At 40.4% G+C, this 24584-nt stretch overlaps 1 protein-coding gene across 3 annotated transcripts in view; it reads left to right on the top strand.

Moving 5' to 3' along the window:
* The window catches only part of ephb1 (EPH receptor B1), a 168569-nt gene that overhangs the window by 40408 nt on the left and 103577 nt on the right, over nt 1-24584 (top strand). For all 3 annotated transcript variants that reach the window (XM_088428902.1, XM_088428903.1, XM_088428901.1), the window contains exon 2: nt 16638-16702. In XM_088428902.1, the coding sequence (XP_088285028.1) occupies nt 16638-16702 (65 nt within the window). The remainder of the gene's footprint in view (nt 1-16637; nt 16703-24584) is intronic.

Raw genomic sequence — 24584 nt, 5'->3', positions numbered from 1 at the left:
TTAAAATAGTTGTGGTTTCGGTAATCGTTTTCCGAAAATAAATCTAATGTCTTATTTTGATTAAACACAAAAGAAAATCAAACCATTTCCAAGAATGACTTGAGAAATCAGAATAACTACTGTTGACAACTAAAACTGGAGGAACAATGGCTGTAGCCGATAACTCGATTAATGAAATAGTTGTGGTTTGTCGTCGCTTTTCCAAAGTAAAATCAAATATCATTGATCAAAAACAAAAAACAAACCAAACAGATTTTGTGAACAATAGAAATCAGAATGATTACTTCTGAGAGGGTGAACTTTCAGAATTTTGACCTTAAACAATGGTTCTGTCCTATTACATGATTGTAAAAATAGTTGCGGTTCAGTCATGGCTTTTTCGAAATAAAAACCAAATGTCGCATTTTGAGCCAAGATAAACACATTTTATGAAGAACTACAGAAATAAGAATGATTACTTTTGAGAGACTGAAATGTGGGTATTTTGTTTTGATAACGTATCTAACCGGTTAAAATAGCTGCCAATGAATTTCGTAGTTCTTGTAGAGTTCTTGTAGAAATAAAGTGCCAAATGCACACTGTGGTCTTCTCATGATGTTGCTGAAGAGAACCTGAAGAGCAACACTTACATAACTACTTAAAAAAAAAAAAAAAAAATGTTGGTTAACGGCGTTCTGCCATCTTTGTTTATTTCTCTATATTTCGTACCAAGGAGGTACAGCATCCCTCCTAAAAGCTGTAAGGGCAAATTTCATCCCTGTTTCCAATTCATATTTCATCTGCAACAAGAAGCGTTCTGTCCAAACACCTGCACAGCACTTGTCTCTCAGCCAGAGCTATTACGCCCCCCCCCTTGTAAGTGTGCACTCCCACACACTCGCCCTGGACAGACACCTACTTCCTTTCTAACCCACTGACACCAAACGGAGAAATAATTGAAGAGCCTGGAGCGGCTTTTACAGATGCGCGCACCGTCTCCTGTTTACATGTACGGAAAACAGTGTCGAGTCGGAGTTAAAAGCGAGTCGCAGGCGCATGCTTAACGAGGCGTCTGGGCTCTTAAGCCGCCACCTTGACGAGCGGGCCACTTTGTCTCCCGAAAGGACGCCTCGCATCCCATCAATGATACGCCTCAAGTGGCACGTCTGGCAAGTCAAAGCCAGTCGTTTCCCCTTGCGCGAGGATTTTGAGCAGACCCTGTCATCGTTCACAAGCTCCACTCTTAACGTGCCTGTAAATTCGTCGCAGAATCGTTGGATTGGAAAATCAGGCGGAGCTTTTTTTATGGAAGCATGGCGTGACATATTTGATTGGCAAATTCATGTGAATATATTTGCAAGGTACGTCCAAACGTGTAACTTTTCCAACTATAAGCCGCTACTTTTTTCTCATGATTTGAGCCCTGCGTCTTATCTGCATTTTTTTTCTTACCTGCCACCAGGGGCAATCTATCTATCCATCTTATAGTCCAGTGAAGCAGGTTATTTTTGCTCCCCTCCAGAGGGCAATTTCCCTGTAAACAAATGCAGCCAGAGGAAGACACTATCAAAGTATAGATTTTGTTGTGAGAACTGCAATTTTACTTGTCGGCAGGGGGCACCATCCACTAATAAACACTACCAGGCATGTTATTGTTGTGTTGGTACAGTTTTCTAACAATCAGAGTGTCTGTTTTATATTGAAAATGACGTATTTACAAATACATACCAACTCTTGGGCTAAATAATAAACACATATATTTTTTCCCCATAATGCATTTTTTTAGCATCTGGCAGACCTTATGTGTTCAAAATTTAAGGAATTAAACATTGTTTATTTGTTATATTATGTTTTTGTAATTATATCCTCAGTATTCAAACATATTCGAAAATACATTCGAACATATTTGCATATATAAATGTGAAATGTAAACATACTTGTCTACTAAATAATAGACTGTTTAGCCATTGAACACATTCAAAACCTGTTTTCCAAGTATGTTCAAACATACTGCATTTGCGAAAAACGTTGAAACATATTTTCACATTTGTTGCAACAGTCTTTCAAATACATTCAAACATATCTAAGAACACACTGAAATGGGTTGCCAGTCAAAAATGTTGACTCCATCTAGGCAGCTCCATGTTTTTGTAGTTTTTGGCAGTCTGAAAATCTGATGAAGATATTTGTGCTCTCCTGCAAGTGTCACTGGACCACCGTGACATTTAGGGCCCAAAGCTAGTGCCACCAGGCAACCTGAATGCCAATCCCTGTAAGGTCAACTGTTAAGCGCATCGGCTTTTATGCATATGTGTGTGTGTGTTTGTGTGGGTGTGTGACACGCGATCAAAAGCAGCCACACCTTCCCTGTGGCAAAACTGACTGCATGCGTGCGTGAAATGACATTTTCAGCATCCCAGAAGAGTTCTGTGTTGTACCTAGCGATGGCGTCGCCTTCAAAGTGGCCTATGGAAAGATGCGTGACAGCTAGCATTGAAGGACTGATGAAATGCAAGAACAAAACAAATTGTGGGCAGGCCCGTGCCTGGAATTAGACAAGACATCAAACGGGAGTGTATTAAAAGCAAAGTACGTTGCGTACCTAGGTTTAAAAAAAACAAACAAACTGCTGCCTGTACTTGTACACTGTCAGGAAGAAGCTAAAAGCAGCAACAGGTGTTCATGCATGAGCATAACACACTGCCAACTTCAAAATAAAACTTACCTCCCCAAGTAATTTATGGATGTCAATGCCTTGGTAAACATTTATTTTGAAGTACAGTAGATCCTAGCAGAATGTTAGCGGCTGACGTTTTATCACTGACGTTCAAGATTCAAGAAATTCAAGAGTTTTTTTTGTCATATGTATAGTATTATTATACCACACAATGAAATTCTTATTCCCTTCACTCCCTGTGTTGTAAAACAATTTAATTGCTAATCAGACGAATAAGGATGTTAAAAATACTCAATCAAGCTCACATTTGTATTATACTGCATCCGTTTCCACTGAATATCAGCAGTTCCAAAGTTAGCGGCTAGTAGCGCTAGCTGCGGTAAGCCGTGACAACGGCTAGCAGCACTAGATGCTAGCCGTGACAACGGCAGCAATCAATTGCCCCCATCGGCTGGTCCGAACCATCGGAAGACATTTTAAGGCAGTTTAATGGAAGTACATAACTCAACTTACAGTGGCTGTTCCTACAGATCACATTTTAAGAAACCAGGCTCACTCAAAAATCCAAAGCCAAGTAAGGAAAAATCACGACTGAATTTTGACCTCACTTTGCTTCATAAACCAAAAAGGGTGATGCATCCATTTTACTTTCATTATGAAGCAAAGTATCATTATAAGTACAAAAACCTCTCACTTCAAGTGAAATAGTTGGTGCTACATAGTTGAAATTTGAGCAAAAATATCTAAAAACAACATTCAAATTCATTATTGAGTGGAAATGTGTTTTATTTTCTTTTGTATTCATAATTGTTTGCTCAATGGAAAATATTCTGTTTTTCTGACTTCAGTTTTTCGACACATTAATTGAATTTCTGTGCAAAGCTCTCAAAGGAGCTGAAAAAAATCGCCTTTGTTTGCAATTCCCTCGAAAACACAAGGATGGCTTTTCCTGTTTCTCATTGTAGACTAACAAACACTCACGAAGGCCCCTTTCACCCTATTTTCCTAAAGGTAATAGTTATTTCTTTTTTAAACCCGCTCTGGATTTTCATCAGACAACAATCTCACCAAAAGTCACGTCAAGTCATAGACTCATTTCTATGTGATACATTTTTGAGGAGTACCCTGAAGGAAAAACAAAGCCAGATTCCAAAAATACAGCGCGTCAGACGGTAGATTCCTCGTTTTCTTTTAATGAAGAGTGAAGAACTGCATTTTCTAACAGGCAGTGAAAGGCCGCTGGTGTTTTCACGAGAACAGATCGAGAAACGGGTGACTGACTGCGATAAGAGACGAGCGTCTGCGCTAGTCCCGACGACGTCTTGTCCCATCTCCTGGGATATATTCCCTTCTTATGTTCCCTTTTGTGCAACCGGTGAAGCGACGTGTACGTGTGCGGTGAAGCTGCACTAACAAGATCCCAGAAGAACATCTCACTTGCGGTTACGGGAGGGAGATTACGCTTCGCCTTCACTCCCGCCTTTCCCGGCGGCGTCCCAACGGTGACGGGCATGTGGCTGGGGAGGACCAAACTTAGGCATCAATTACCTGGATGGCGCTCACTAGAATGGTCCAGGGACATGACAGCTAAATTGAATAACACTCGTAAGTGTCTCCAAATGGCCGGGGCCTCTCACCGCAGAAGCTCCTCGCTGATTTTTTCACACCATCATATGACTGTTAAACCATCTCGGACGTGCCGTCGATTCAGATTGAAAGCCTTTCCCGGGGTCCTCATGGGCTCGGGCGATAATTTGACTTTTATTGGAATTCGGCTCCGGTGGGTTCAAGGAGGATGAAGGTGCTTCTTTTACAAGCTCGGATAAGGTAAAGGGAGGGCGGAATATCAGATTTCCAAGGCACTCGTCTCATTTTCAGTGTCGGTCAAGGAATTGTTGACGACCAATTTAGTGGGCTAATAATGACTAATAACTGTCATTCTTAAGCTCCTATCCCAGTGAGCGGCCAATGGTGGCGAGTGCCCACGAAGGTAGCAGCTCTTTTCATCTTCTTGGGCATTGTTCAAAGTCACTAGACGTCATTTGAAGTCGCCAAATTGTCGCCAGAGATCATCATATCTTAATACCTGTACTGCTCTGGTCACAAAGATATTTTAATAAAAACGTTGAAAATTTCCTTGCAACAACAGCAATGCGTGACAACCTTTGGTGACGTCTTGTGACCTTGAATAAAATTCCCAAGTCACCCAAACATTGCCAGAGGTTACCAGCTCTTGACGTAAACTCCAAAATTTCCTTTCAGATAGCCTGTCTTTTGACCTCTGGTGACATTTTGGTGACCTCTGGTAACCATGACTGAACCCCGAGGTCCCCAGAAGTCGCCAAAATTTCACCATAGGTCACTAGACGTCAACATGTACTGTTCTTGTGCACAAAAATTCTAAACGGTCCAAAAAAAAACGCAACAAGAGCAAGGTCTGACAACCTCTGCCAACATATTGGCAAATTCTGGTGACCTTAATCGAATCCAGGGGTCACCAGATGTCGCCAAAATGTTACAAGAAGGCCAATTGTTCGCTTGTCTCGCTCTTGTCGCAAAAATGCCAGTCTGTGCAACAAGAGCAACATCTTCAACAACTTCGAGGGACATTTTGGTGAATTCTGGTGACCTCTGGTGACCTTGTACAAACGTTAAAAAGATCAAAAGAGGCGATATCTTTCACAGACGCTCGATTCAGTTGAACATATGCTTCAGGGATTTTCCTCTCGCATTTCTAATTGTCTGACTTTTTTTTGACAAAACTATCCTAACATGATACTTTCTGTATGGAACAGGACTGGGCAATAAATCCAATTAATTTCATTAATTTGGCCTTTTAAAAATCAAAGCTTTGAAAATGAGCTAAATGTTGTTGACTGAAGCTGTCTAACCTCACACATGACCTCCATTCTTGTTCTTCAGAGTCACTTGCAATATTCATGAATTCAGGAAGAAAAAAAAACATCATGCAAGCAGGACGAATTAGAGGTGCGCAAAAGCGTGAAAGAAAGTCGCGTAACGCAGCTGAAACGAGCGTGTAGATGAACTCTCTAAATGCACGCTCACGACGCACTTTTGACACGAGCGAGGCCAGCTGCTCTGATGCGCCGCTCACGCCATCTGCTCCAGGTGACGCTGGTTTCCAACTGGCTCTTGTCCAAGCAATACCGCAATATTAAGGAAAAGGAACCACCACCCACACTTTTATCCGTTGTACTGTACTGGGGCTGCACAATTCATCGAATTTTAATCGCGATCACGATATTGGCTGCCACGATTAATTAAGGTGATCTTCTGCGATATTAACATTTAAAAAGTGGGTTGCACTACATGTTAACTACAAAAACAAGCCCCTTAAAGGGACACTGTGTAAGATTTAGATTTTTTTCATTTAAACTGAATAAATCAAGTGATTATAAATTTCAAAAACTTGGAAATAAATGTGTTCTAAATGACCAACAGTATTTTTTAAATAAAATCATAGGTCTAGTTATTATTAAATGATATTACACTTTTCCAGAAGCTGCAAAAAATGGTAAATAGGGCACTTCCTGCTGTTCATAATGAAAAACAGTCGAAATCTTACACAGTGTCCCTTTAAGACAGTTTTTTGCAACAATATTTTGCCTAGAAACGAGAAACGAGAACACTTTTCGCGCCCCCCCCCAATCGATGCACTGAATTTTAAAAAAGATTATTATTGATGAAAATTGTTTAAGTATACCTACACGTGTATCCTTTTTAACATTAACAACAGAAAAACGCAATCTAAATCAACTTTCAACAACTGTTAATTATTTTATCGCATTTATATGGGTTACAGCTTAGTCTAAAATGGAAAAAAAGAAGAAGCAAGTGCACCAAAGTGCCTGAAACTAAAAGAAAATGATGGAAATGATATCTTTATTGCAATTACATTCCACATAACAGAAACAAAGGCTTTTTCCTGGGATCATCCGCGCCCCCCAGGAGGCCCCCCCCCCCCCCCCCCCCCCCCCCACTATTTGAGAAGCACTGCTTTAAGGTCTCCACTTTCATTTCCCAGCAGCCAAAAGGTTCAAATTGTCATGGTTTGTATGAAAATATGGGATTATTAGACGATGCGCAAATCTTCATTGAATTTGTAAGTAGCAAGCGAAACGTGAAAAGTCTATTCACGTCCAACCGGACCGTCCTAATTAAAGTTGGAAGCGCAGGGGATATTATTATTTTGAGCAGTCAGCGCAATTTCTTGCTGCTCCTTTTAAGTAATGAGGATTTCATTTACCCAAGATAGCCCATTAACTCTAGTTTATACTGCTAAATGTCAACGGCGCGACTTGGACAAGGCTCGTCCAAGTCAGTCTCCAAGCCAAAGACGCGCTGATGGCCCGACTTTCAGATGGTAAGGAGTTCAGAAAATGTCAAAGCTGGACTTGATTGACTCGCATTCTGGAAATGTTTTGCTTTGGGGAGAGGTTAAATCCCAACGCCGATTCAATCACAGTCCTTGGAGCATCGTGTTCCAAGGAGACTGCTTCCAAGTCAAAGTAATCGGGTCCTTATGTTTCACATCAGTACATGTGCTTGTAGCCATCGACAGGGGAATTGGTTTCGTGGCGATCACGTTTCTATTTGGGGGGGGTGCTCACAGCAGTTGCAACGGGACTAAAGTGGCGAGCGGGTGCGGTCAGCTGACTGGGAAGGCAGCCAAATGGTGTCCCCCGCCCTGTTAGCCAAGCTGGGGGCGGAGTCTCACTAAAAAAGCCATTTTGTGAGCCGAGAGTTGTAATTGCCTCGTTTCAGTGCAGCAAATTGACAGTTTTTTTTTTTTTATTTATATAGCTGACGGGCAGGCTGGGCAGTTGTGACAATTGCGATGTTTACAGGAAGCCACTGACACATTAGTTTCTGAAGTCGTTTGCTTTAATATTGGATTCAGCAGCCTTCCCCGCTTGGCAGGGTCTTCTATATAACCTTTGCTCTTTTCCTGAAATGTGTTGAATTATTTTCATACCTTCCCTTGCTACATTGCAATGCCAAATTTCGGTATCAGCCCGATATCTGATATTTTAGGGTACCTGTACTCATGATGAGATATTTTACAATCACAAAGTAGAATTTCCAAGTTAGAAAAATAGAACATTGACATTCATTTCCTGAAAATTTGGGAAAAAAATCCTATATTGTGATATATTAGTCTTGCTTTAAGGCTTGTGAAAACTGTGACTTGGAAATAAGTGGCTAAGTGTTGTCAGCAATAATGAACTAGCAACTGCTTCATTTGTAATATTATACCCGAAACTGGAGTATCCACAGAAAAACTCTTATTATTATTACAACTACTCGTAATAATGTTACATGTTTAATAATTTCACAGCAGGATATTGCTTGTTTATTATCATGGAGGTGCAGCGCAAGCCTTGAGCTGCTAGCACAAACATGACAGGTGCTACATTTCAGACATCGTGTCTGGCTGTATATGAACTCTCGCATGTCTTGTATATGTTTCATTCTACAGCAAGAATTTAGAGAAATACACAACGTTATTGCACACTTTCTAAACCGTGGCTTCATGCGTAAAAGACCGTCACATTTCTTCGTTTGGATTTATTGACTTTGTTTTTTTTCCCCTTGTGATAGCATTAGTAGTTAAAAAAAAAAAAAATATATATATATATATATATATATATATATATATATATATATATATATGCTTGTATGTATTTCTATGGCCTTCAATTTGTCATTGCCAACAATGAGATGTATAAATCGAAAAATGAATGGGATCGTGAAGACAATAAAAAAAAAAAAGAAAAACATAGGAGTCAGGGTGAAAAGTGATGAAGCTGAAGGTCTCCGATAAGTGGAAATTGAGGAAAGGTGAATTGAAAATGAGGAGAAAAGAGACACTGGGATTAAGGGGAAGCGGAGGATAGAAGTGAGTGAAAGAGCGAGGGAGGGTGAAGGTAAAAGGGGCTGGGGGGTGGTGAGGATATGATGAATTAAAGATGACACTCTCCAGCAGCCTGCTTTCCAAAGATCACTCCTTGCGCTAATGTAATGTTAATGAATGCAAATGATGTGCCTTAGCACTCTCCGTTGACCGGGTGAAAAAAAAAAGAACGGCAGACAGATGAGACACGCTGTTGTGCTTGTGTCCTGTTTTGGTGATAGCAAGAGCTCTGCGCTAGGGACTGCTGCTAAATTCACAAGGCCGGCTTGTTAGCGATGTTAGCCATGTAGCACAAATGTCATGAATCAACAGCTGTCACATCATCATTAACAGCGACTTTCAACAGTAACATAATTATTTTTATTTTTTATTTTTTTGCAGTGCTTTTAGCGTTAAACTAAGCGAACTTAAGGTCCTTAATACAAGCCTGCGTGTGTGTGTGGTTGTTGTTTTTTTTTTTTGTTTTTTTTGTTTTTTTTTTTGCTTTTCATTTTGATATTTATTTTTGACCATATTCCGAAACTATGTGTCAATATTATGAATATGGACCGATGTGATACTGATTATAAGTACTCAAGGGTTAGCTAGTTGTCAGTTTGTTTTTTCAAGTGTTTGGTTAAAAGAGGGTCGGGAAATTCATAGGAATGAACAAATTCAAATGATTTAGTAACGATTGTCAACTTATCTTGTAAACCACATGTCCAGCAAGCATTCTGACACTTTTGCAAAATCTCATTTTCACGATTCAGCTCATTTTCAAAGCTTTTAATCAATTATCCAAATGACAAATTAATCCAATTAATTTGTTTGATTGCCTAGCTCTAGATTCTGATCATTTTTCACACTATTTTCAATGAAATTCACAATCTTCACAGAAGGGTGAACTTCATAATTAAAGTGGATATTACGCTGCCAAAAGTTTGTTTGGGTTGGTGAACTGATCGAGTTCCAAAAGTCTTATAAGTAAAATAAAAGGACATTTCAATTTCATTTTTCCGGCGCTTTATTTTCTATGCACAATGACCCAAAAAAAAGAAAAAAAAACAATAAATAAATAAAAGCTTTTACAAGGTAATCCCATTTTATTGGCTCGTACCTGTTTTGCACATCAACATCACAATTCCGTGTTGTTGAAAAATGTTCTTTTTTTCCCACATTTTGAGCCAATACTCTTTGTCTTAACAAAATGAATTGTGGTAACTAACAATGCAGCCAATCAATAGAAACAATACATAAAACATGTGTACTGCTTGTTTCAATATGGTGTCCGATGATTGGTCAATATTGTTCCGTGACAATTCAAAATATCGCAAAATTGATATTTTGTGCCACCTTTATTTTGGTCACGTACGTGTTTGTTATCTTTCAGGACATTGTTTATATTTCCATCTACGTTTTTGTATCCATCCCACAGCAAACTCAATTTCACGCGACTAGGGGATAGCGTTGGAATATTTAATCATCATAAAGGTGATCCGCCGGAAGAATGTCACCTTGCTATGATGAAATTATTTGCTAATTTCATCAGTCTGCCCATCTTGCATGTTTATTAATTTTCGGAACATCTGCCTCTGATCTCTCGGCACTTCCTCGCTTCTCATCCTTCTTTTTTTGTGCTTTCCTTGTCTCTGGGCTGTTCAAACTGTTATTTTCTCACATCCTAGCGAGCCCAAAATGCTTAGGATACACGCGCCGTCACTTGTTGTCTCGGAGGACGGCAGATTACTTTCCGTTCAATTTTCAAATCAGCCACATTGTCATCTTCAGGGAGACGCGAAAGTAACATATTTCTCGGATGTATTTCTCTTGCCTGCGCCGAATCTTCCACTTAAAGCCTTCACCGTGAGTGACACAGACTCAGCGTAGCAAGAAATGAAATACATCTCACGTCTGATTTTACAGGGATGCTCCACTCTGAACACTGGCTCAGAAATCCAAACTATCACATCTGTTTTTCTTCTTTTATTTACCGTGAACCAGCTTTAATGAACGCAACTATTTTTGCATAGAGACACAAAATGGATCCATACTATTAACACTAGATTGTTTTTTTATTCAATCATGTACTTCCTGTAAAATAATATTTTTTCAGCCAAGCGTGGCCATACTTTTTGACTCGGGCCATAAAGGGTTCTAAAATTATATCTCCGCATCCTCCGCCACACCTTCTGCGAAATCTTTCTCGCAAGACCCAAAGATCTTCTTCCGCATTGTTGCGCCTATCACAAGACAGGACATGAAAAAATGCGATTTGAATGATCAAGCAAAGTGAGGATAAGCAGAAAATGGATGGATGGACGGATGGAAATTTTCCTTCTTCGGCTTTCCGTTGCTAAAAGACGGATGGCGAAACATGGCGACTTCCTGTCTGAGCGGCGCCACCTTTTGTAATATAACTAACCATCACTAAACCTTGAATTATATTTAAAAAAATGTTGATGTGCTAGAACACATTTATTCAGGTGTTTTTGAAATTTGAAATGTGATTTTTGTCCATCATGAAGGCCTTGTCTACACACAACCAGGGCTATGTAAATTCGGCTCATTCTCCCCTTTTATTTAAAAAAAAAAAAAATGCTGCTACACGAATCTGCTTCGTTCACATTTATTTATTTACAAGCGTGCCAAGCTGCTACTCGGTTGTAATGTTGCCAAATTCTGTAATATCAGAAAAAAATTCCATGTCTGGCGTCGGCGTCTTCGATGAGAAATAGAGTGATGACGTAAAACTCTGGTTTATTATTGCTACACGCAAACGCGGATCCGGAGATTTTCGCAAATTTCCACTTTGGCCGGAATTTTCAAGATATACAGTTTTCATTTAAAAAAAACAAATGGCTGGGCAAATCTGAGACATTTACCACCCGTTTGCAAGAGCACAGTCTTTGTGTTGACTATGCTTAGGACTTGTCCCTTTAAGTGCTCATTTTTTGTGCTCATGTTTTTTTTATTTTTTCCTCTGCCCCTTGTCTTCTATACTCATATAAGCGAGTATACATCCCTTCTGCGAAATCAAGGCCCCAAAGATCTTCTTTGGGTTTGTTGCGCCTGCCACAAAGCGAGGGTTCTTTAAGCCTCGCCTTCAGCAGCTGGACCTGATTGTCTCATTGAATTACAAAAACGCGCCAGCATCCTCGAGAGCCGGGGGGGACGCGGGGGTCCGCGTTAAAGGATAGATGAATGGGGAAACGATGTGTTCTTGGATGAGAAGGCAAATCTGCAGAGAATTGTCCGCCTTATTGACTGGGGGAGCTCGAGAGAGGCGCCGGGGCACATGTTGTATCGACCGACGGCCCTGCAATCATACGTCCAGGCCGCAAAGGCTTGAATTACACGTTTCTCATTTGCAAAGCATCAAGATGTACGTTGAAGCTCAAAGAGCGCCAAACAGTGGGTGCATCTCACCCTGCGTCTGCAATATGTAATCATGTGATGAATGACGCCACCGCTTGCTGACGTGTAATTGTGCAAAAGAGAGGGCTGCCTTATCGATCGCTACCACCGGGTCCCCATCAATGTTTAATGCAGTCTCCCTCGCTCTATCGTCCCCCCCTCTCCGCACTCGCACAAACAGCCCACCATTCGCTATTGATCCATGGGCCGGTCCCTAATGAGGACTATCGGTGCCGCCTCGGGTTAGATCCGTCAGCTTGGAGGTTCAGGGTCTTGATCCTCCATGAGACTGTCGCTTTTGGACAACACAAATTACATCCGTCGCAGGATTCGGAGTACCGTAAATTTCGGACTGTAAACCATGAGGTTTACACCCTGCGACTTATAGCCCAGTGTGTGTTTTTTTTTTTCTTTACTAGCCACCAGGGGTTAATATGCTGGTAAGCAGAGGGAGACAGAAAAAGACACCATCAAAGTATTGATTTGAAGTTTGAACTGCTATTTTACTCTCCACCAGGGGGCACTATCCACTTTAACTCCAAACTGGCATGTTACTCTTGTGGTGGTGCTGTATTCTACTAATCCGAGTTTAGAAAAATAATTTAGTTTTGCTCTTATTTCTAAACATAAAGGCATGATTTTGGTGTAACCAAGCAATTAAAAAAAGCAACCCAACCCAAACCAAACAACACAAATTTTACAAATCTTGTACCATCTTTCTGCATAAATATGTGAACTTGATCTAGGCTTGCTGGTGCCTATCCCAGTTGACTTCAGGCAGTAGTGCAGGACACCCCAAACTGGTTGCCAACTAATTTCAAGGCATACAGAGACAAACAGCATGTATTTTCTGACCAAATGAAAAAAGAAATGATTATGTATTAAAATATTAAATAATATTAAAAATGGCTAAATGAGTGAAGTATCCTTTTAAAAGTCTCCCGCTAACAGGGGACGTTTCCCAAATCCTAAAGGCCAGTGAACAGGTGCGAGAGCCCTGCCTGCTTGCTAACAAGCACTTAGCAAACGCCATTTCCTCTCGTCTGAGTGTCAAAGGCAGACATTAGGTCGCAAGACCCAGTTCATCCAGCCTTCCCATGAGCATTTGACCCCTTTGTCTGTGCCTTTACCACTATTGGCCGCCTTTTGCCCTTCTTCCATCCGCCTCTAAAAGGAAATCGAGAATGGGCTAGCAAGAGCCCGTGTGATTTGACTAAAGCTCTTGTGATTTCCCCGGAGAACGTGTTGGCAGGCCCCAGCTCCATCGGCCGCTTTCACGCTCGGCTCCTTCCTCCCAAGTCTGCGACGAGGCATGGCTGGGCTGAAAAAAAGACAAGGCCTTGCTCAGCTCAAGGAAATTGGGGATGGAAATAGGGGTGAAACGAGTCCTCCAGTAATTGGAGTATTTCGGGATTAAAAGACAAAACAAAACAAAAACCTTTTGTTTATTTAGTGTACACAGTCCGGAAGAATATAAGATAACTGTAGTGACACCTTCCCAGATAAAATATGGAATATTATACTTTTTTTTGTATTTTCTTTGATATTTTTCCTCCTTCGAGATTGGACTAAAAAAATGGGTACAAAAGCAAAACATTTCGACCTCACAGATTTTGTTTACTGTGGATTTTTTGGGGGTAACATAACCCCTGCAATAAACGAGACCCTAACCGTCTAAAATGACAGAAAATAATTTATCAAGTGGAAATGTGTTTGTGTCTTTCTGTATCCAGAATTGACGTGTATAATTTCCAGCTTTTATCTGAATACCCATTAAAATTTTCATTCGGATATCCAAATACAAAAAAAAATATTTGAAAGCTAGAAGCTGGGCTTGTTGGGTTGTTGCTTAGCACATCAACGGATTCATTATCCTCTGAGTGAAATGTGTTGTCTGGCGAATATATGTGAGTGTGTCATGGAATTACCCTGGCTAATTGCTTTCATGTCTGAAGACAGCGTCTCCCAGTAAGTGCGGCTTGAGGATGCTGCACGCTTGTCGCTTCACTTGCGACTTCTGTTCTTTTTCCTTTTTTCTTTTTTCCCCGAACCAAGATCACTTGACGAAAAGATGACAGTCTTCAAAAAGCTCCGTTTGGAACGATTTCCCAATCACTTTTGAGTTGGGAGCGTCTTAAAAAAACGACATCTGCGGGGGCACGCTTCCTGGAGTGGGGAAGCTAAAAGCTAAAAAAAAAAAACGTTTGGAAGGTCTCCCTGAATGAGAGGCTGAGAGTCTGCAGCTTGCAATTCATCTCCTTCATCAACAACACGTGTGGGTGGTGCTAGCCAACTGTTTGCTGCGCTACATGGATGGCGTCCAAGTCAGCAACACTCTGCCGTCCTGCGGATGATCGCCTTGAAATTCCTTTCACCTATTTGTCTCCAAATACAACAAACGGAGAAAGAGATGTCCCAAAAAGTGAAATATACCATTCTGCTGGAAAAATTGGACGCTTCGGTCCAGAAAATTCTTAGCTAAATTACGACTCCACAAATCATGTTCCCAAGGCCGACGTGTCCGTCACTTTAAATATGTGAGTGAATGATGCAGAGAGAATTGTGAATTACTCCCCTTTTTTTGGGGAGCTCACCCTGCCAAAAAAGAAGACGTGAATCAATACGGAGCAAGTAAATGTCTCCTGTGAGTCGCCAGACTAATTTGTCTACTGCGCGTCACAGAGAAGAGAAGCTACGGTTCAGAACTTTTTGTCCAATTTTACGACGGTTACATTTTCTCTCCTAGGGGTGACTGACAGAAAAGACATCCTTCCTTTCGTGTTAGAGATTAGGCCTTTTTTGGGGCAGGCAAACGAGCAGAAAACATTTTTTGTGGCTGTCAGGGGACGGGATCGGTCTTTTCCTGTAATTGTGACACACTGAAGACGAACAATAGCAATCCTCCCAAAACCTACCTCTGGAAATTCATCATATCCTTCAATTTTAAATGCACGCATGAAGAAAAATGGAATTTAGCTGCAAAAAAACAAAAAGAAGTTGAGATTTTGAAATATTTTGAAGCAAGGATATTATTTCTCCCTACCACACCTTATCAATTGTGGTTTTTCACAAGCCCATTTAGAAGTCAAAAATCATGAGCAATACAGCAACTTTTAACAGCGGGACAGGAAAGAGTATTTCACACAATCATTTGAGTGGTAAGGTTAATTTCCTGTCTTTTGCCTTCCTAGACAGTGGTTCTCAAATGGGGATAGACAAATGCACATTAGCGGGTGTCTGAGATTTCTGCAGAAACTAGCCAATAAAATTGAAGGTTTTTTAATGTCATGACAGGAACTTTACATTATATTTTCAATTTAAGAGTACATTAATTGGAACATGAAGCAATTTATTGCATTTTTTGGGTGATTCTTTTTTAAGTATCACATGGATGCACCTAATAATTAGTGATGCAATTTTCCTGCAGAAAAGCCAGAAATAAAACCAAAGATGTTACACAATTTATCCTGCGGAATTGCTGAATCAAATATGTCCAGATACCACCACAAGTGTACTTCTGTGGGTTTGTGACGGCACTTCAGGTTGTAATGAGATTGGAACAGGGTTCCTCAAGTATCAGCAAATCTAGTTGAACATATTGTAACGCCATGACACAAACAGTACATTTTCCTTTCCATTTAAGAGCAAATGAATAGGAAGATGAATAAACTTTTTTTTCTACAGACTCTGTTTTGTTAAGTTTCATATGAATTCACCTAACGCTAGTGATGCAAGTTTCCAGCACACAAGCCAAAAATCGAAGATGATATTAAATGATCTGTCATCTGTATAAAATATATCTAGGGATGCTTTTTAATGCAGTGACAAGAATGCTTTTTTTTCCAGACTAAGAGCAAAGTAATTGGAACTTGAAGCAACTTTTTGCTAATTTGTGGTATAATGACTCATTTGCAAAATATATACCTTCATTTTTATACAGATGCAGAATATAATGTGTGACACAATTTTCTGGTAGACAAGCCAGAAATATAATGGACGATGTTACATGCTTCTGGATGTTTACAATTTCTGGAGTTGGTAAATCAAGAATGTCCAATTTTTTTCTCTGAGGGCTTCATATAAAAATGTAGTAAAAAAAAAAAAAAAACAGATGGCTTTTTTTCAACAATAACATTTTAATCTAGTTAAAAAACTGTTTCATCAGAGCTTTCTGTTAGAGGTGATGAGGAAAATTGGGGATTGTTCTTTTTCCACACTTCAAATGCTGTCTTGCATCAAACATTTTCATTTCTTTTGATTGATGATTGATTAATGCAAATCCAATATATGCCACGGGCTGCTAAAATGCGAATGCTGGGCTGCAAGTGGCCCAGAGCCCTAGTTTGGACACCACTAACCTAAAGGCAAGCGATAGGACTATAGATATAGTTGCAAAGCTTTGTAAATCAGACATGGCTGGCCTTGCACTGTTAAGTCTTTCATTTTTCAAATGAAGAGCAAATTAATCGGAACATGAAGCAACACTTTACAAAAGAGTTATTGCAGTTAAGTTTTATACAGATGCGAATGATCATTTGTGACGCAATTTTCCGGCAGATGAGTCAAATATAGAAGACATGATGTTACACACTATATCTGGATTTTTTTTTTTCTTTTTCCAATCTCCAACCTCTTTTTCCTTTTTTTCTGCAGAAACTTTGATGGACACTCGAGTGGCTACAGCCGAACTGGGCTGGACTGCGTATCCCAACTCAGGGGTGAGTCCTTTTTGTTTTGTTTTTTTTCCCTTTAGGAAAATGATCATGTGATTCAGTGCTCATGCAAATCCGCCGGCAGAAGGGCGAATAGACGGGCCGGCTGGCATGGGTGAGACTTTAGCCCAATGTAGTGCCCAGTGTAGCTCCTATTATGGGTATTATTTTCACATATCCTGCCTCATAATGACTTAATGACATAATGCGTCTCGCACAAGCCCCAGAACACAGAACCTAAGTCTCCGTAAATGGGCACTGTAATGATACTGTAATAGCCCGTTTATGCAGGGAAGTAGAGGTATTAAAGGTGAAAGTGAGTGGGGACAGCTAAAAGGATGGAAAACACTTTTTTTTCCTCCCCTCTCCAGACTGTAAGGGAACTACTTTCAACTTGTTCGTGAAAGATGTGAGAATTAAGTCGGAAGCCTGAGGAAAATGTCATTCTGCTTCTATTTTTAAAAGACTGGCAGTATAACAAGTATGATGGCAGGATTAAAGTGATAGAGAAAATGTTAAGGTCTCCTCCCAGCTACTTTGATTCAATAATGCATCGACACGCTCCGCAAGCCAATCCTGGTTTTGCATGTTAGCGAAGAGGGCAGCCAATACGTTTTCCAGGTCTTTAGCTCTTTGTGAGGCATTTTACGCAGCTATTAAACAAGCTTTTATGGTTGCTATACAAAACTGTGGTCTGGTTAAGGATAGGAGAGCACCCCCCCCCCCCCCCCCCCTCCAAAAGATGGCATTAGATGCATTTGCATCCTGCTACTCATATCAATGCCTGAAATTATTTTAAACAATTAAAAAAAAAATAACCGCAAAATTAATGTGGGAATAAGTACAACAAAATTAGCACAAAAATCAAAGATTACACCAATTGGTCCCATTCTTTTTCTAAAAATGGGGTTTGCCGGAGCAAAAAAAAAAAAAAAAACAACCCCAGATTTTTGCTGCAATGTTTCGCAAAGTACAACATTAAAAAATAGCTAAAAACATGACAAAAGTTTCACTGTGGTCCCTTTTTTTTTTTTTTTTTTTCCCCAAAATGGGGTTTCCCAGAGCTGCAGAGTTTAGGAATTTGTTAAGAAAAAGAGAAAAAAAAAAAAAAAGACCTCTGACTTTTCGGTACATTATTTCTCTAAGAACAACAAACAAAAATAGAGTAACAAACAGCCAAAATAGCATAAAAAAATAAATAAGTCACCAAGTAGCCCCCATTCAATGCAAAATATCAATTTCATTGTCTTTTTTTGACAAATTTGATTTATTTCCCAGCCCTACCTGAAAATAATGAATTAAAAAAAAAACTGTTCCGGGCCAATCCTTCCATTGAATTTTGTGTGTGTTTGTGTGTGTGTGTGTGTGTGTGTGTGTGTGTGTGTGTGTGCGCGCCAGCCAACCTGCAAACGCACAGATCCCCTTGTCCGTGTTGAGCACGGGTTTTAAGCTTCACGTGTTGTAAGCCTTCAGACGAGTCGAGACCCGCTGCAAGGGGAATAACTCGTAGCGCTTACTGGTTGAAGCTACCTCGCTATGCTGGCGTGAGATAGAGCAGCGCGACTCACAAACTACACAAACACACACGTCAGATTGTGTGTTGCGCATCCCAGACCTGAAACCCTATCCAGGAATTGCAGGCCGAGTTTAAAAAGCTGCTTTTCTTCTCGTGCGAATTCTCACATGCTCGCGTTACACATTGTTTGAAAGAACAATGATGATGTCACTCTGCATCGCCGTCACTTAGGGTCACAATTCGTCATCATCCCATCATAAGCTTTTAAAAAATTGTTCATGCAAAGGGAAGGGGCCGGTCCATTAAAGATACTGGTAATGGATGGCTTGTAAGTGAATCATAAATGCACATAAAATGCATAGCATAAAGGTATACGCTTAATAGGAAATAGTCTTCGACTGTGCTAATAGCCGTATAGTAAGTGTCGGGTAAACCGCAACATTATGTCGTCCCGGTTTTATGTTTTGTGAAGGCAGGCTAATAAATAATAGAATTTTGGTCAAATATGTTTTTTTTATGGAGGGTAGCTGACACCCTTGACTAATGCTTACCTAATAAAAGCCAGTTGAGCACTGTAATGATAACTATGACCACTGGATGGCAGTGTTTCCACACATACAACATAGCAATTACCTAGATGCAATTCAAAGTAAGGAATGGAAGTCAATCTTTCACATGATACTACCCATGTTTACCTAGACATCGCGCACATTGTTAAGCGCTCCACTTGACTGACTTAAAGACCATTTCCTATTTGTTTGCAAAAGTCTAATTTTGTTCAAAAACCAAAGCCAATCTGCTTTCATGAAAACCTACATGAATGAATCAGAGAATAATTACTGCAACGTAGGAATGACATTTGGACAATTCAAAATTAAATAACAGCTCTGACTAGATTGAATATTAAAATAGTTGTCAGTTACTTATTGATTGTTTACCTTTTTTTTACAGATTAATCAATTTTTTAAATAATTCTTAATTGCAGCCCTACAATTTTTTCAGAGTAATTTACAGATACTTGAAGTGCAGCAGTAGTTCTCAACCTTTTTTCAATGATATACCTCCTGTGATTTATTTATTGATTTATTTATTTTTTAAAGCCAAGAGCCCCCTAACCAGTGCAAAATACGTTTGGAGGAGGGAAAAAACACAGCTTTAGTAAATTAGTAATAAGATGATTCATGTTCCAATTAATTTGTTCTTTGTTTAAAAAGAAAAAAAAAGTGCTCTTTCTGCCAGGGCATGATAAAGCAATAAATTAGATTTGATAACACATGCCTTCACGTACCACCAATTTGAAAAATGGTGTGGTGCAATACGGACGATTTGCCGATGGTCACTGGTTTTAATAAGATGTTTATAGGCAGTTCTCAGTTTGTTTCAGAAGCATAGTATATACCTTTATCCCATCCATTTAATGTTTATAATTAATTGGAAAACAAACCAGAGGGATTTCATTTTTTTTTTTCATTCTTTTTTTTTTTTTTTGCGGGATTGTGCAAGCAGCATTATAATCTAGTTCCAGCGGTGTAAACACACGGACACAAAAGCGTAAGTACACATCAGCATGCAGTTACACACTTGGGTGGCGGCATCTGCCAGACAGCTTACGAGGCAAACAGATGTGTCGTCAACAACATTACAAGTGTTCCTTCCGTATAATGAGCATCATGGCTTTTTTTTTTCCTCTATGCACTTTCTTCTTTGTCGTGGACTTTCCCCCTTTGTTTTTCCCTTAGCCTTTCGTTCCGTCCGCTCTTTAGCACGGTTATATGAATAAAATATTAAACGCCCTTCAACCTTGCAACCGCGGGAAAGAACAGACGGCAAAAGCCAATGGAGTGACACACACTCCGCTCTCTTTAAACCTCATTTTATGTACTTTCAGATTCACTGTGCCTGCTGATTAATAATGGAGTTTGCTCCAGGCCCTTTGCGGGGAAGTACTGTGTTTTTTTTTTTTTTTCTAGATCAGATAGAACCAACTGGAATGTCAGTTTAGAGACAGATGGCAACAAAGTGTAACTCTTACCACCAATTGTTCTTGTTGTCTTTGTGTTGTCTAACTAGTGGAGGGAAAAATACGGGCACCATACAGAAATGAAGGATTACTCTCTTGCTCTGTTTGGTTAAACTCTAAGGTCACATGGTATGAGTCCATTGAAACTGGGCACATCAGTGGGCAATGTTTCAATACGTGCTGATATTGTCTATCACCAGTAATGGCCACTTTACTTTTTTTTTTCGTTGGTAGCTAAACACAGTCCTTCTCAAATAAAGGGGCGGGGCACGAGGCGATGCCGGGGAGGAACAAATGACTCCAGGGAAAAGGCTTTTTTTTTACCATCTGAAGTGTAATTGCAATAAAATAAGGATTGGCATCTATTTATTTGTACCTATATATCCACTTTGTTACTTTTTTCAGTTTTAAACTAAACTGTAACCTGTATAAATACTATAAGTATTAAGCAGTGGTTGTAAATTGAATTATATTGCTTTTTTCGTTTATTAATGTGGAAGTGTATTACAGTTTGATGATACGTTATCACTAGTGCTTGCAGGGTTGGTTCAACAAGCCGCCTCTGAAAATAATTAGAGCTCAATAGCCGTTTTTTTAACCTTCTTGGTATGCTTGGAGGAGGTCTTTGCCTTAAAAATAGCTTACCAGTGAAGTGCACAGTGACTTGAACCATAAAAAAACAATTTTTTATTTATCAATTTATTTTATTTGTACTATACACCATACACATTTCTTAATGTACCAAATATTTAATATTTTGTTTCAAAGAATAGATTGTGCGCATTTTGGTTCATAATCAAATTGATTGTGTTCAATGGGGAAAAAATAGGGCTTCAATTTTAACACTGTAATAGTTTTGCTAATTATCACTGACGTCAGAATCTAATATCCGCCATGAGCACTGCTAACATTGGCCGCGCATTTTTTATGAGATGTAGTGGACGGGAAATCATTGTCAAATAGAATATTTTGCTGTGATTCCTTTCAGTAGCACTTTTGATTTCACACGTCATCGCGCTTGGGATCTCTTTTGTTTGTATGCATTTTTGAGTTCCAACAATAGGCATAAAAGCAACCTGGTGACAGTACGAATTGATACAAAAGACTCCTAGGAAAATAATAACACTAAACACCCAGAGCTTTTAGTAGATACAAAGAAATTGTGTATTCTATGCACTTTAGCTATCAGTGATGTTGAAGCCCTTCTATTTTCGTTACAAATTCTCAACGGAGATGCCTTCCAAGAGAGCACAAAAGCGGAGAAATCAGACGAAAAAGAAAAGAGACTTGGCCTTCTGACAAGCACGCAAACCGAAACGCAAGTTTGTCATCTGCATTCTTTTTCTTTTTTTTTTTCTCGTCGGCATCATACTCTGATGGTTCAAATAAAAAGTGGGAAGCGGCGAAAATTGCTTTCATCCGGAAGGAGATAGACGGGATTAGGGGGAGTGCGGAGAGAAACGGGAGGTACGCGAGGCAGAGACGAGAAAAAGGGGAAGGGGGTACAGGATCAAGAGTGGAGAGGAGGGGGATTAGAAGACGCCAAGGGGGGAGGCGGCGCTGAAGATCCATTTTGTGCGAACCCTTGTGGCAGCCCTTCAGACTTTCAGCTGTGTGTGTGTGTTTGTGTTCTCTTGATTTTTGCTACATGGTGGGGACCAACTCCTGAGTTTTGCTGTCTCTGTGGGGACCTCCTGAAATTGTGAGGAGCATTTTGGTGGACCCCAGAGCTCTTCGGAGAGCTTTTTGACTCACTTTTAGAGTGTAAGTTTGAATTGGATTTTGGTTGAGGCAACCTGCTGTGATGGTTAAGGTTAGTGGCTAGGAAAGGCACTATGTCAATGGAATGTCCCCACCATGATAGGAAAAACAAGTGTGTGTGTGTGTTTGCGATTGCGTGTGTTTGGGTGTGTGTGCGTGAGCGTAAGCCGGGGTTAACTCATGTGACTGGAAGGTCAGAGACGGAGTCGGGATTTTGGGACGGGGCGGGTTCGGAGGGTGTAGCGGGGTCAAAGGGTTGTCAGCGGCTGCTCCGGCGGTTGCTTTCAGGCGTGTCAAAAGCAGGCCAGCTGTTGTGCTTGTTAGGGCCGGCGGTGGAGAGCGATAAAGAGACGGCCAAGTGAGCATTTCCACGGGTGGCGAGGATAAACGCCGGGGGCAGGAAAGCAAAGCCACATGGGAGCGTGCGCTAGGAAGATAAGTCGGAGATTTTTTGGAAAGTGTTCGACTGCAGCAGGTGCATGGGAACAGGTGTGTGTGTGTGTGTGTGTGTGTGTTTGGGGGGGGGCACATCTGCTGTTGGCATGTTTACGATTATTCACACTGGCTTGCGTGTGTGCATGGCCGTACCTGCAGCGGCGGGGGGGCAAATCTCGCCACTCTTTGCCGCCTTGCAGCCCGGCTCCTGCAGGTTTGAACTGGACAGGTGTGTGCACTTCCTGTAGCCCACTGAGAGCAACTCACCATCTGCTGACCATACTCAATACTCCTCAATTATTCATGCACCAACAGATTGACAGGCTGTGGTTAAAAACACAAATAGGAGTAGGCACAGGCCGGTTTTAGAGTCCGAGCCTTGTGCAGTATTTTGTCCAATCATTTGATCCTAATATCAAACGCATTTCACATCAAAGGGAAAGTGTTGAAAGAACAAACTAGGGAGCTGAAATTTCACCCAGATGGTAACAACTAGGCATGCTCACTGAAAGTACAGCACAAGGGTTAAAATTGATTGGAAAAATTGAGGTTTTACGTCTTTAGTTGTCAACTACAGTGAATGAGCTAAACGTAGTCCATGAAGAAATGTGTACGATGTTAAGTTTAAATTCAAGTAAATGTTTTCACAAAAACAGACTATTTCTCAAGGAAACTGAGGTTTTGTGTTCCCTCATTTTTCATGGTTAACGGGGACCAAGAAACCCTTGCGAAAAGGGATTTCTGCGAAACTCAACCCCCCCCAACCACCACTAAGGGTTACGCTGGGAGCCAATCACCAGTCTTGAAGGAGTGCCCGTGAGCTGATCGACCAATTTTCAGACCAGTCAGTTGAGGGCAGTATTTACATATTTATTTTGAAGGACCGTACCTGTAGTATTGTTCTCTAAGTGAAGATCACACACGAGCACAGCTGAAGAGGAGCAGTGGGGACAAAAGCTTTGGGAAGCTGTTAGCTTTCGTAATAAATTAGAACTTCAAGTGTAAACTCTGCTGGTTATCATGTTTGGTCAGCTACAGGCCACGCTTTATATCGACGTCCGAGGCAACTCCGCCCTGAGGAACATCAAGCACAAAGTAGGACACTGTATAGGACACTGTATATTCAAATGTATTTATACCGGTTTTAACTTTTATCTTTTCATGGAGACGTGAGTGCGAGTTCACACATTGGTACATCTTTAGTCTTCTGGGATGTGTTCAAGTTAAAAGGAAATTGAACGTGAGCACGCGCCTTCTCACAAATATTACCCAGTCATAGTCGGACCAGCGGGAGATCACTTTCATTTGTCTTCATGGTTATTGAGGGCGCGCAGATCGGCAGCTTAAATTGCTCCAAGCTCCGACACAGACATCTCTGCGAGGCAGGAAGATGAAAAAATCAAAGGCACTCTGTGTTGCGATGCCTGTATTGTTTTTCGTCTAAACATTTGTGTCAAGGACAGGTTTTCAAATAGTTTTCACCGATCCGCACACCACTATGTACACTATTAACACTGTATAGTTGGCAACGCTGTTCCACATTTCTCTACTACGTTCTTATCAAATATTGACGTCGATTTCATCACCGTGATTAACATGTACAAACTCTTTGGGATGAATGTAGTCCAAGGATGAATAAAAGATGATGTTAGATGTCTCCCTGGAGTATGAAGGAGTGGTCTTGCACTAAATTTGCTCGTTTTTTGTCCCCGCTACATAAAACACTTTAATATCTTTTTACTGTCTCTCTTTTTTCACTTGCTGTCTGGGTCAAAGCTGTTCACCTATTTGCACGCATGCATTCACTCACACGGCACTCGACCCCTTCGGTTTACACTGTATACTGTATGTTTGGAGGACACGTTTGTCAAATGTCACGCAATGCAGAGAAAACAAACTTGCTCATGCGCTGTAATAAACACAGAGGCCTCTTTCAAAAATATGAAGAATATGCCAGCTATGAAGCTTCATGAGCACCTGTGTCTTTTTTTTATTTTTTACTCCTCTAGATGGTGCTTTTGGTTTATAAATAAACACTAGTGCAGTGGAAATGTATTAAATTTCCCCTGCCGCTTTGAATCTAGACTGCCATCTAGAGGAGTCAAAAAATATCACAAGCGCTTCATGAAGATTTGTTGAAGATAAGCAAGTATCAG

This window comes from Hippichthys cyanospilos, chromosome 12, assembly GCF_059441005.1.
Source record: "Hippichthys cyanospilos isolate Australia breed blue-spotted pipefish chromosome 12, RoL_Hcya_1.0, whole genome shotgun sequence".
Lineage (NCBI taxonomy): Eukaryota > Metazoa > Chordata > Actinopteri > Syngnathiformes > Syngnathidae > Hippichthys > Hippichthys cyanospilos.
This window is presented reverse-complemented; position numbering and strand designations above follow the sequence as displayed.